At 40.4% G+C, this 12,868-nt stretch overlaps 1 protein-coding gene across 4 annotated transcripts in view; it reads right to left on the reverse strand.

The window, feature by feature from the left end:
* Positions 1-12,868, reverse strand: part of MOCOS (molybdenum cofactor sulfurase) — a 57,676-nt gene that overhangs the window by 18,799 nt on the left and 26,009 nt on the right. For all 4 annotated transcript variants that reach the window (XM_029231298.1, XM_029231308.1, XM_029231291.1 and 1 more), the window contains 2 exons: positions 10,258-10,420; positions 1,003-1,081 (listed from right to left, as the gene is read on the reverse strand). In XM_029231298.1, coding sequence (XP_029087131.1) covers positions 1,003-1,081; positions 10,258-10,420 — 242 coding nt within the window. The remainder of the gene's footprint in view (positions 1-1,002; positions 1,082-10,257; positions 10,421-12,868) is intronic.

Raw genomic sequence — 12,868 nt, forward strand, 5'->3', positions numbered from 1 at the left:
GAGAGGCCCGCGTACCGCAAAAAAAAAAAAAAAAAAGAAAGAAAATGAAATCCTGTAACACTCAACCTCATTTTCTATGTTTCCTAGAATTCAGCAGATGATCTACCATCAATAACTCAGATTAGGTGATAATCCACAACTATATGGAATATAATTGTTGAACTATCACCTGAAAGTTCTACAACCTGAGGGACATCTTGACACCCCCCTCAGCTTCCACATCCAATTCATCGGCGAGTTCAGGTTATTCTACCTCCAGAATATATTATATGCCCACCTGATTTTCCCTCTGACCCTGATCCAAGCCTCCATCTCATCTCACCTGTGTTACTAACACAGACGCTCAGCTGGCCTTCCCACTTGCACCTTTACCGCCTTCCAACTTTTCTACACCCACCAGCCAATTTTTTCAAGCTGTGAATCGGGTCCCTTGACTCACCACTCCCCTGCGGCCACCCCTCTGAGCTCCACCATGCCTCCTCCAAACTGTCCCCTGCCTCACCTCACCTCCCTCCACACCACACTGTTCCAGGGTCTACAGGAAGCAACACAGACAGTCCTGCTCTCTCGGGGTCGGCATTCTAGCAGGAGGGACTGAAGGTATATGTTGGGGAAAAGATTAATGAGAAGGAGAAGAATTCAGCAGAGCAAGTGGAGAGGGAGGGGCTGGCTCCTAGGGGAGGTCAGGTGGGCCCTCTGAGAAGGAGGCTTTTCAGCAGAGACCCGATGAGGTGAGGAAGTGAACCCTGCGGGGGTATAAACAGGGAAAGAGCATTCCAGGCAGAGGGAGCAGCAAGTGCAAAGTCCTAAGGAGGAAGCATGCTTAGTAGGTGTGAAGAAGAGCTAGGACCCAGTGTGGTTGGAGTGGAGTGTGCAAGGGGGAAGCGGCAGCAGACTGGTCAGAGGATGCAGCTGAGGACCGATGGCACAGGGCATTGCTCTCTTCCGCCCTCTGAGCCGTCCTGCAGCTAGACCTGCGACTGTCACCTGCTGCAGCCTCACCTGTCTGCACAGACCTTGCTTTGGCAAATCTGAGCCGGTTTGCTGTTCTCCTCAAGTGGCACCGCTATAGGCTCCATCCCTATTGAATAAAGGTTAGAGACAAATTTATCATCATGGAAAAAAAAACAAGTATGTCCAAAAAAAAGTCCATTATCCTGAAATATACAAGAATTTTAATGACCCTGGAAATTGGTTGAATCAAGTAAGTGGCTGAGTCTTGGAAATCGCTTTATAACACAGAGATTCTCTTCATCATTATCGGTACCACCAACAGCGTGTGCATTGAGCAGCTTTGTCATGGAAGACTCTGCACTGGGGCAGTCACATCCACAGCCCCTGGAACACTACAAATTCCTCTGAATGCTTTCTCTACCTCCGCATGACTCCACATCCTGACATCATTGCTCACTAGGCTACCTTAGATTCTTCAGAAATAGGCAGGCAGACATGAAGGCTCACTCTGTAAGGATGTCAACATAGTGTCAATTCTCAGTAGCCCCTAGGAATCACCATCAAATTGGATTTCTGCATCAATCATCATTAACACCAAAAAAAAAAAAACCCAAAAAACTGTTATTATGTCAGTGGGGTTGGGAAGCCATTCTTTTCTAAAAAATTGTTACATATACCGTACATACAAAGGAGTGTTTAACATATATACATAGTGGTCTGAAGAGTAATAGACACTCATATACCCAGTACTCAGCTAAAGTGGTATTCATTCTTTCAATAGATTTAGAATAAAATATGTGGAAGAAACTAGAGGAAACTGATCTATGGCCACTGATGAGTGAAAGATCTTTGCTAAAGGCTGGAACGGCTGAGGGCCTCTGCCACTCTGCACTCCTTCTCATCCTTCGTGAGTCATTAAAAATATAGGGAACTGCATGAAGCCAAGACACCTGAGCGGAATTTGTGGCGGCTCCTACTCTGTGGACTCCTCCTGTGTGGCCCACCCGTGCCCTGCACCCTCTCAGCATTGCCGCCAGTCACACTGTTCACCGGCGTGACCCAACCTGCCCCCAGCAAGCACACCTGTATCCCTGCTTATGCTGGTCCTGCTTCACCACACACAGCACAGCAACGGGTACATCCATTCCTACTCACGAGCGTCAGATCATGACTGCTACCCAGACCCGTGCCAATCACGACAAGCCTTTCACCACAACAAAGACAGAGAAGTAACAATATGCATAAGAGTTATTTCATCAGCTCTGTCCCCTGCTTGTCCATGTCTTACACAAGCACGACCAGTTCCACACTCCTGTCCCTGTGTGGGGAAGGCCAGAAGAGGCCTCATCCAGAAAGCTCCAGAAGTTTGGAGAGTGCTGTGCTGAGTGATTAGAGATGCTGCTGTGTCAAAAGGCTGTTCATGGGGCTTCCCTGGTGGCGCAGTGATTGAGAGTCCGCCTGCCGATGCAGGGGACGCGGGTTCGTGCCCTGGTCTGGGAAGATCCCACATGCCGCAGAGCGGCTGGGCCCGTGAGCCGTGGCCTCTGGGTCTGTGCGTCTGGAGCCTGTGCTCCGCGGCGGGAGAGGCCACAGCAGTGAGAGGCCCACGTACCGCAAAAAAAAGGCTGTTCATGAAAAGATGGAATTGCACCAGGTGTGCACCCACAGGGGAGAACAGTAAAGTGAGTCCTGGAACATTGGTTATGAGGAAGTAACCACAGCAGGGGGACAGCACGTGTACAAATGCACAGCGGAAATGCACCCCTGGGCTGCCATCAGGAGGCCTGTGCTCAGCCTCTTTCTACCCTTACCCAAGACTCTGCACAAAACATATATAATCATAAATATGGCCCTCAGCTGGCTTATAAAGGTCATCGCAATCGCTTCTCGGCCTTTTGGCTAAGATCAAGTGTAAAGGTCATCGCAGGCCTCTTGTTAAACAGGCAACCTAACCTGGGATCCCCATATGGATTGAGCTCAAGGGCCGCCCCCAACAAAGTTCATGGGGATTGAGTTCATTCCGGATATACTAAGCCCTGTGCTTGTACAGCTCAGAGATACAGAGAAATAAAAGATTCCAACCTCTGGACTCAAGATACCTGAAATCTTTTGGAATGACAAGTCATTTACATAAAACAATTATAATGACTTGTTTTAATGTTTATTATTTAGGGCCAAAAGTTTGTCCTACCATACGTGTCCTGCAAAGGATGCCCTTCCTCCACCCACAGTGCTGGAAGTCCCTACGAGTGAGCAGAACATCTGATATACCACACCACCTCACAAAGTGCCGCTGATATGGAGTGGAAGATATTTGGGTATTTGTTTTCTCTCTCTCTTATTCCTTATATTCTGGGATAAATCCTATTTAGTCATGACATACATTTTTATGCTTCAGAGAATAGAAAGAAGAGTAACCCATTCAACTCTTTTTGTATGTTAATATCCTGGGTATCCAAACTTAAACAAGAAAAGTATAATAAAAGAGGGTAACACCTCAATTCAAAGAAATGGAAAGATATCCCATGCTCTTGAATTGGAAGAATTAATATTGTTAAAATGGCCATACTACCCAAAGTAATCTAAATATGTAATACGATCCCTATAAAATTACCCATGACATTTTTCACAAAACTAGAACAAATAATCCTAAAATTTATATGGAACCGCAAAAGACCCAGAATTGCCAAAGAAATCCTGAGGAAAAAGAACAAAGCTGGAGGGACTTCCCTTGTGATGCAGTGGTTAGGAATCCCGTTGCCAATGCAGGAGACATGGGTTTGATCCTTGGTCCAGGAAGATGCCACATGCCACAGAGCAACTGAGCCCATGTGCCACAGCTGCTGAGCCTGCACTCTGGAGCCTGTGAGCCACAATTACTGAGCCCACGTGCCACAACTACTGAAGCCTGCACACCTAGAGCCTGTGCTCCACAACAAGAGAAGCCACTGCAATGAGAGGCCCACACACTGCAACAAAGAGTAGCCCCTGCTCGCTACAACTAGAGAAAAGCCCGCGCACAGCAACAAAAACCCAACACAGCCAAAAATTAATTAATTAATTAATTAATTTTTAAATAAAAGAACAAAGCTGGAGACATAACCCTCCCAGACCTCAGACAATACTACAAATCTACAGTAATCAAAACAGCATGGCATTGACACAAAAACAGACATATGGATCAATGGAACAGAATAAAGAGCCCAGAAATAAACCCACCCACCTACGGTCAATTAAACTTCAACAAAGGAGGCAAGAATATACAGTGGAGAACAACAGTCTCTTCAGCAAGTGGTGTTGGGAAAGCTGGACAGCCACATGTAAATCAATGATGTTAGAACACACCCTCACACCATACACAAAAATAAACTCAAAATGGCTTAAAGACTTAAGCATAAGACATGACACCATAAAACTCCTAGAAGAGAACATAGGCAAAACATTCTCTGACATAAATCATACCAATGTTTTCATAAGTCAGTCTCCCAAGGCAATAGAAATAAAAGCAAAAATAAACAAATGGGACCTAATCAAACTTACAAGCTTTTGCACAGCAAAGGAAACCATAAACAAAATGAAACAACTACCTACAGATTGGAAGAAAATATTTGCAAATGATGTGACCAACAGGGCTTAATTTCCAAAATATACAAACAGCTCATATAGCTCAACAACAAAAAAGCAAACAACTCAGTCAAAAAATGGGCAGAAGACCTAAATAGACATTTCTCTAGAGAAGACACACAGATCAGCAATAGGTGCATGAAAAGATGCTCAACAGCAATTAATTATTAGAGAATTGCAAATCAAAACTACAAAGAGGTACCACCGCACACCAGTCAGAATGGCCACCACTAAAAAATCTATAAATAACAAATGCTGGAGACGGTGTGGAGGAAAGGGAAACCTCCTCCACTGTTGATCGGATTGTAAACTGGTGCAGCCACTATGGAGGTTCCTTAAAAAACTAAAAATAGAATTACCATATGATCCAGCAATCTCACTCCTGGGAATATACCCAGAAAAAACAATAATTCAAAAAGATACATGCACCCCAACGTTCACTGCAGCACTATTTACAATAGCCAAGACATGGAAACAACCTAAATGTTCATCAACAGATGAGTGGATAAAGAAGATGTGGTATATATATTCAATGGAATATTACTCAGTCCTAAAAAAGAATGATATAATGCTATTTGCAGCAACATGGATGGACCTAGAGATTATCATACTAAGTGAAGTAAGTCAGACAGAGAAAGGCAAATATCATACAATATCACTTATGTGTAGAATCTAAATAATGATACAAATGAACTTATTTACAAAACAGAAACAGACTCACAGACATAGAAAACAAACTTATGGTTAAAGGGGGGGATAAATTAGGAGTTTGAGATTAGCAGATACAAACAATTATATATAAAATACATAAACAACAAGGTCCTACTGCATAGCATAGGGAACTATATTCAGTATCTTGTAATAAACAATAACGGAAAAGAATCTGAAAAAGTGTATATATATATATATATATATATATATATATATATATATATATACTATACATATATACTATATATATATATATATATTTATAACTGAATCATTTTGCTTATACCAGAAACTAACAACATTGTAAATCAACTATACTTCAATACAAAAAAAATTTTTTAAAGAAGATAACTTCTCAATCTCACTAATAAGAATAGGTACAAAAATACCAATAAAATATTAGCAAACTAAATCCATCAGTGTATCAAAAAATCATTGCCAAATAGTGTTTTTCTTTTCTCCAAGAATGCAAGGATAGTTCAGTACTAGACAATCTACTAATGTTAAGACATCACACTAATAGACTATAGGGAAAAAATATAACCAACAGATGCAGAAAGAGCATTTAGTAAGAACTATTAGTCATGATAAAACTTTTTCCTAAATTTTAAAAAACTACTTTAGCCTGGTAAAACAAACCTATTAAAAATGTACAGTAAATACAACTCTTATTTTTGAAACTTTAGAAGTATTTTATTCAAGTCAGTAATAAAAAAAGGATATTTTCCATCACTGCTCCATGCAATGAGAAAAGAAGAAAAAAGAGGGAGTGAATAAAAGTTGAAAAGGAAGTTATGAAACTGTCATTATTAGAAGATGATATGCCTAATTTATATAGAACATGTGAGAAAATCTTCAGACCAACTAATAAAACTAACAGGAATTCAGAAAAAGTACTGGGTAAAATACTGATATACGAAAGTCAACAGTGTTTCTATACTACAACAGTGTTTCTATACTACAAAAATAACCAATTAAAACATTTAATAGAAAAAAAAGATAGTGCTCAAAATACTCAAATAAACAATTATATAACAAAAAATGTGCAAAAAATTTCTGGAAAATATTATTAAAATTATTTTAATAAATTATTATTAAAATTTTGGAGTAAAGAAATCTTCATGGAGAGAGATACTATTTATATATAGAGGACTCAATATTATATAATATAAATTCTCCTGAAATTAATTTATGATATTACAATCAAAATATGATTACAAAATATGTAGTTTTGCAATCAAAATCCCAATGAAAATAATAGAGAGTGTCAGAATGGATAAAAAGCATGAGCCAACTGTATGCTGGATACAAGAAACTCACTTCAAATATGATATAGGCAGATTAAATGTAAAATGGAGCCATAAAGAAAATGAAAAGGAAGTCTACACAATGGGAGAAAATATTTGCAAATCTGATCTAAAAAGTGACTTATATTCAAATATATAAAGAATTCTTACAACTCAATAATTAACAAATAAGTAAGCAAAGAATTTAAATAGATATTTTTCTGAAGAAGATATACACATGGACAATAAACACATAAAAAGATGGTCAATATCATTAGTCATTAGGGAAATGCAAATCAAAACCATGTGAGGTACTGCTACACACCCATTAGGATGACTATTAAAAAAAACAACAACAACAGAAAATAACAAGTGTTGGGGAAGATGTGGAGAAATTGGAAGCTTCATATGTTGCTGGTGGGAATGTAAAATGGTGATGGAGTCACTTTGGAAATGCTAAACACAGAGTTACCAAATGACCCAGCAATTCCATTCCTAGGTATATATCCAACAGAATTGAAAACATGTCCACACAAAAATTTATACATAAATGTTCACAGCAGCATTATTCATAATAACCACAAATGGAAACAATCCAAATATCTATCAACTGATGAATGGATAAAAAAATATGGTATATCTATACAATGGAATATTATTCAACAATGTGGATGACCCTTAAAAACATTATACTAAGTGAAAGAAGCCAGTCATATATTGTTTCCATTTATATGAAACATCCAGAATAGGCAACACCATAGAAACAGATAGTAGATTAGTGGTTGCCAGAAGCCGGGGATAAGGTTGGGAATGGGGAGTGACTGCTAGTGTGTATGGGGTTTCTCTTTGAGGGTGATGCAAATGTTCTAAAATTGATTGTGGTGATGGTTGTACAACCTTGTGAATATACCAAACATATCATTGAATGGTACACTTTAAATGAATACATTTTATGGGATGTTACATAAATATCGATAAAGCTAGAAGAAATAAATATAAAGGTGGAAAATGATACACCATACAAACACTAACCACAAGAGAGCTGAATGGCTATATTCATATCAGACAAAGAATTTCACACTTCACATTTTGAAACAAAGAAAATGACCATGCATAAAGAGGAGCATTACTTAGGGAACAATTCACCAAGGAGACATAATAATACTAAGTGAAGCAAAAACTAAGAGAACTAAGGGAAAAATAGACAAACCCACAATTACAGTTGGGGACTTCGACACTCTTCTTTCAGTAATCAACAGAACTGGTAGCGAGTACATAAAAATTCAGCAAGTACAGAGAAAAACAGCAATACCATCAACCAACTGGTATAGAACTGACATCTATAGAACACTCCGCCCAACAACAGGATACACATTCTTTTCAAGTGTATATGGAACACTCACGGCAATAAATCATATCCTTGGTCATAAACCAAACCTTAACAAATTTTAATTTAAAATCTATAAAGTATGTTCTCTCTTTTGGAGAGTCTAATGGAATTAAACTGAAAATCAATAGCAGAATGAAAACAGAAACATCTCCAAATATATAGAAATTAACACACTTCTGTAATCCATGGGTCAAAATGAATATAAAGAGAACAAGTAAGGACATAAAAAGATGCTTAACATCATTAGCCAGTAGGGAAATGAAAATTAAAATCGTGACGAGATAGGAGTTCCCTGGTGGTCTAGTAGTTAGGATTCCAGGCTTTGACTGTTGTGGCCTGGGTTCAATCCCTGGTCAAGGAACTGAGATCCCGCAAGACACATGGTATGGCCAAAAAAAAAAAAAAAAAATCATGATGACATGCCATTACACAGCTATTGAAATAAATAAAACAAAACAATACCGACAATACCAAAAGCTGACAGAATGTGGAAGAACTGGAAGTCTCATACATTGCTGGTGGGAATGAAAAACGATTCGGTCATTCTAGAAAATGGTTTGGCAGTTGCTTTCAAAGGTAAACATACCCTTACCATATGACTCAGCAATCAACGCCTAGTATTTATTCTAGAGAAATGAAAACTTGTGATCAACCAAAAACCTGCACATGAATGTTTAGAGCAGCTCTATTCATAACTGCTCAAAACTGGAAACAATCCAAATGTCCTTTAACAGAATGGATGAACACACCCTAGTATATCCATACAATGGAATACTACGCAACAATAAAAAAAAGAATAAACTACCGATTCATGCAGTAACTTAGATGGGACTTAAAGGCATCATGCCGAGTGAAAGAAGCCAATGTCAGAAGGTCACGTATTGTATATTCTATTTATATAACATTCTCAAAAAAATAAAACTATAGTGATAGAGAACAGATCTCTGATTGCCAGGTGTTAAGAGTGGGGAGAAGAGAGACTATAATGGGATAGCGTGAGGGAGTTTTCCAGGGTGATGGAACTGTTTTGTACCTTGATGATGGGAGTGACTACACAAATCCGTGCATGTGTTAAAATTCATAGAGGGAACAAAAGGCCAAGAATAGCCAAGACAATCTGGAAGCATGAGGTAGAAGGACATGCCCTACCAGATATCAAAATTCATTCTATAGTTATCAACATTGGCTCATTGGTTCAAGAAAAAATAAACCACTGGAACAGGATAGAACACCTACAGCCAAGAAACATAATCATTGAATATATGGAAATGGGATATATCACAAAAGTACAGCTATAAGTTAGGAGGGAAATTGGAATATTCTATAAATGGTAGGTGGGGTGTGGAAGGAGAAGGAATGAGACCGAGGAGAAGTGCATAGGGAATTTCAGCTATATCTGTAATGTTTTTAAGTATTAAAAGAAGGAGGAGGAGGAAGAGGTAGCAGAGAAGGGAGGAAGGAGGAGGGTAGTAGGAGGTAAGAGAAGTGGGAAGGAGTAGGGAGAGGAGGAGGAGAAATTGAAGCAAATGTGGCCAAATGTGAAGGTTTGTTAAAACTGGATGCTGTAAGTACGTATTATAGTATTCTCTATACTTGTGCTGTCCAACACTGTAGCCACTAGCCACATTTGGTAATTTAAATGAATTAGAATCACATAAAATTAAAATGTAGTTCCAGTGTCCTGCTAGTCACATTTCATGCACTCAGTAGCCACATCTGACTGGTGGCTACCAAACTGGACAATGTAGATGTTGAACATTTCCATCATCATATAAGGGTCCACTGGACAGAGGTGGCCTATGAATTTATATGTGTTAGTTCATAATAAAAATCCACAAGGGGGAATTCCTTGGCAGTCCAGTGGTTAGGACTCCACGCTTTCACCGCTGAGGACCCAGGTTCGATCCTGGTCTGGGAACTAAGACCCCGCAAGCCGTGCCGCCAAAAAAAAAAAAAAAAAATCCACAAGGAAGAATCAAAGCTTGCAGAACATATGATGAGTGAAGGAATTAAAAGGAATGTAAGTAAAAGGACAACATATAATTTCAATATCTATATCTCTTTACTTTCTGATTGGACCGTCAGATCTTCACCTCTTCCCAAAAACCTGCCCCCAAAGAAATTCCAAAAATGCAAAAGGAACAAACTTTCCGTTGTCTCTTCTAGACATCATTTCACTTCCTTTTGGATTATTTTAATATTTGGTGAAGGAAAAGCCATGACTTTACTTTCCTATGAGAAAAAAAGCTACTCTTGACAGCTGCTTTGTAAAACTGAACCCAGTTTTCAGACCTTGGGCTTTGATGACCATGATCCTTCGCTGCAGGTCAATGAAGGGCTGGATCAGGCAGAGCCGGGGTTCCTGCTTCTGACTCAGGCAAACACCATTGTGATTCACAACCATCCAGCTCCGGTCGTACAGCAGCCCTTGATTTCCTAGAGGCCACCCGGTCACCTAAACAAAAAGGTCAATGTATTTTAAGCCAGGGCTCCTCAAAAATCATCTTCGCATTTATTGCACAGCGGCTGTACTAAAGCAGAGGACTTCAGAAATTCAGCACAGACTCCTGAAGGAAAAAAGGGATGAAGAGAAGGAAGTAAAACAAAGAAGACAATGCAAAGGAGACTTTGGGATTGAGATACCTTCCATTCACCCTCCAGATCCAGTTTGCACCCTTCTCCACTTCAACCTGCTTTTTAAGTAGGTAATGCGTGTGCACAGTACAACATTCTGGGAGCACGAGAGTGTACCTGAAAAGTAGGTCTCCGCCCCAGCCTGTGTCCCACTCCCCTCCCCACAGGCCTCCACTGCACCTGCTTTCTGTGTGTCCTTCCACAGTGGTGGATGCCTGAACAGGCATATATCCTGGTACTACAGACTTATTGCACAAATTGTGGCTACACTGGAATGGTCCCTGAGTTGATCCACTTTAAGTGTGTAAGTTTTCCTCAATTCTTCATATTTCTACAAAATTAAAATACAAATTATGCCCAGTGCCCAGATCTTGCATTTAATACCATTCTCCAATAAAAAGAACCAGGACTCTTTGGAGAAATGGTTTATTCTAGGGCTGGGTCAGGGAATATACAAGATGAGCCAGGAGCACCCTGCAGTGCTAGAAAAGTAAGGAAGTGCTCAAAAAACAAACTGATGGAGGTATGTCAAAGGGACGCAGGAGTCAACTGAAAGCATGGCCAAAACTGGAAAATACTGAAAAGTAATAATAATAATAATAATGTAGTACTGAATTATAATCCAAAGTATAAAATAAATACCCATGAGTCCAAATAAATAAATAGAAAAAGTCAAATCCCTCATACAGAAGAATCCCAAATAATTGATGTAGGTGTTCCCTCCTCAAGAAGGTGGAGCGTAACTCCCTATAACTCCCTACCCCTTAAGTGTGGGCTACACTTAGTGACTTGCTTCCAAAGAGAACAGTATAGGAACAGAGTGGAGGGGAAATTTTACAGTGAAGAAACCTGGCAAATACCGGGTGCGCCAGGTTCATGTCAATAGTGGTAAGTCATGCTGACAGTACCCTAATATGATGATGAGAATAGCCCTTTACTTCTGTGGTCCTACTTCCAAAACAAACCATAACCCCAGTCTAATCCTCAGAAAGACATCAGACAAGCCGAAACTGATGGATATTCTTTTTTTTTTTTTTTTTATTCGCTACGCGGGCCTCTCACTGCTGTGGCCTCTCCTGTTGTGGAGCACAGGCTCCGGATGCGCAGGCCCAGCAGCCACGGCTCATGGGCCCAGCCGCTCCGCGGCATGTGGGATCTCCCCGGACCGGGGCATGAACCCGCATCCCCCGCATCAGCAGGCGGACTGTCAACCACTGCGCCACCAGGGAAGCCCTACTGATGGGTATTCTAAAATATACCTGACGGATACTCCTCAAAACTATCAAGGTTATAAAAACAAGGAAAGTCTGAGAGACTGGTACAGCCCAGAGGAGCCTAGGGAGACACAAGGACTAAATGTCATATGGTGTCCTGGATGGGATCTGGAACAGAAAAAGAACATTAGGGGAAACCTAATGAAATTTCAATAACATGGGACCAGGTCTTTGCAGGAGTTTTGTCCACAAGTTACACAAGTCGCTTACAGCGCGGCAGGTGCAGTAGTTCCACCCGTGAGGGCTCTTCTGGAGCCAGCTGTCTGTTAAAGAAGGGTGTAGGTGAAGCAATGCTTTTGAAATAGTATTACGATTAAGAGGCCAACATTCGCACACTAATTGTGGATCAATTTCATCCTGTCATTTTCCTCTGAGCACTCAAATCAACTTCTCAAAGGAATCTGAAAACTTCAATTGGGGGTAATGAAGAAAGGAAAGCAATTTTTAATCTAGGGGCACTTTGGGGAGGGTTCTGCTGGGAGGGACCTGAGGGAAGACTGAGGCATCAGGGGAAGTGAAGGAGAGGAGCTGCGGGCCCCAGGGGGAGGGCGCAGAGCTCAAGAAGAAACAGTGTCAAGGCAAACTGAAATCAAGCGAGGTAAGCCCTGTATCCAAGATGCAGAAACGTGGTGCAGTGGGGTGGGAGTGGGGAGGGTACTTTGAGGACTGAGAAACCTGGGCTTAAATCTCACGTCAGCTAGTTATTAGCTTTGGACAACTAACCTTCCTGAGCCTTGGCTTTGTCATGTGTAAAATGGACGTTATTATCATTTCTCATAGGACTGAGTGAAAACTAAAACAAAATATAAAATGTAAAGCAACTGAAATATATCAGATGATCCACAGATGTTAATCCCTTTACCTCTGCCCTTCACTTGTCTTGTGCATCAGACCTCTCCCCCTAGACTATGGCTGCTTCTGCTAGTACAGCACTCAAGTTCAGCAATACTATAGTCTATATAATTGTAGCTAGGCCCAGAAACCACCATTAAATC

The sequence above is a fragment of the Monodon monoceros genome, unplaced genomic scaffold, assembly GCF_005190385.1.
Source record: "Monodon monoceros isolate NGI ecotype Baffin Bay Population unplaced genomic scaffold, NGI_Narwhal_1 Super_Scaffold_1, whole genome shotgun sequence".
In the NCBI taxonomy this organism is placed as follows: Eukaryota; Metazoa; Chordata; class Mammalia; order Artiodactyla; family Monodontidae; genus Monodon; species Monodon monoceros.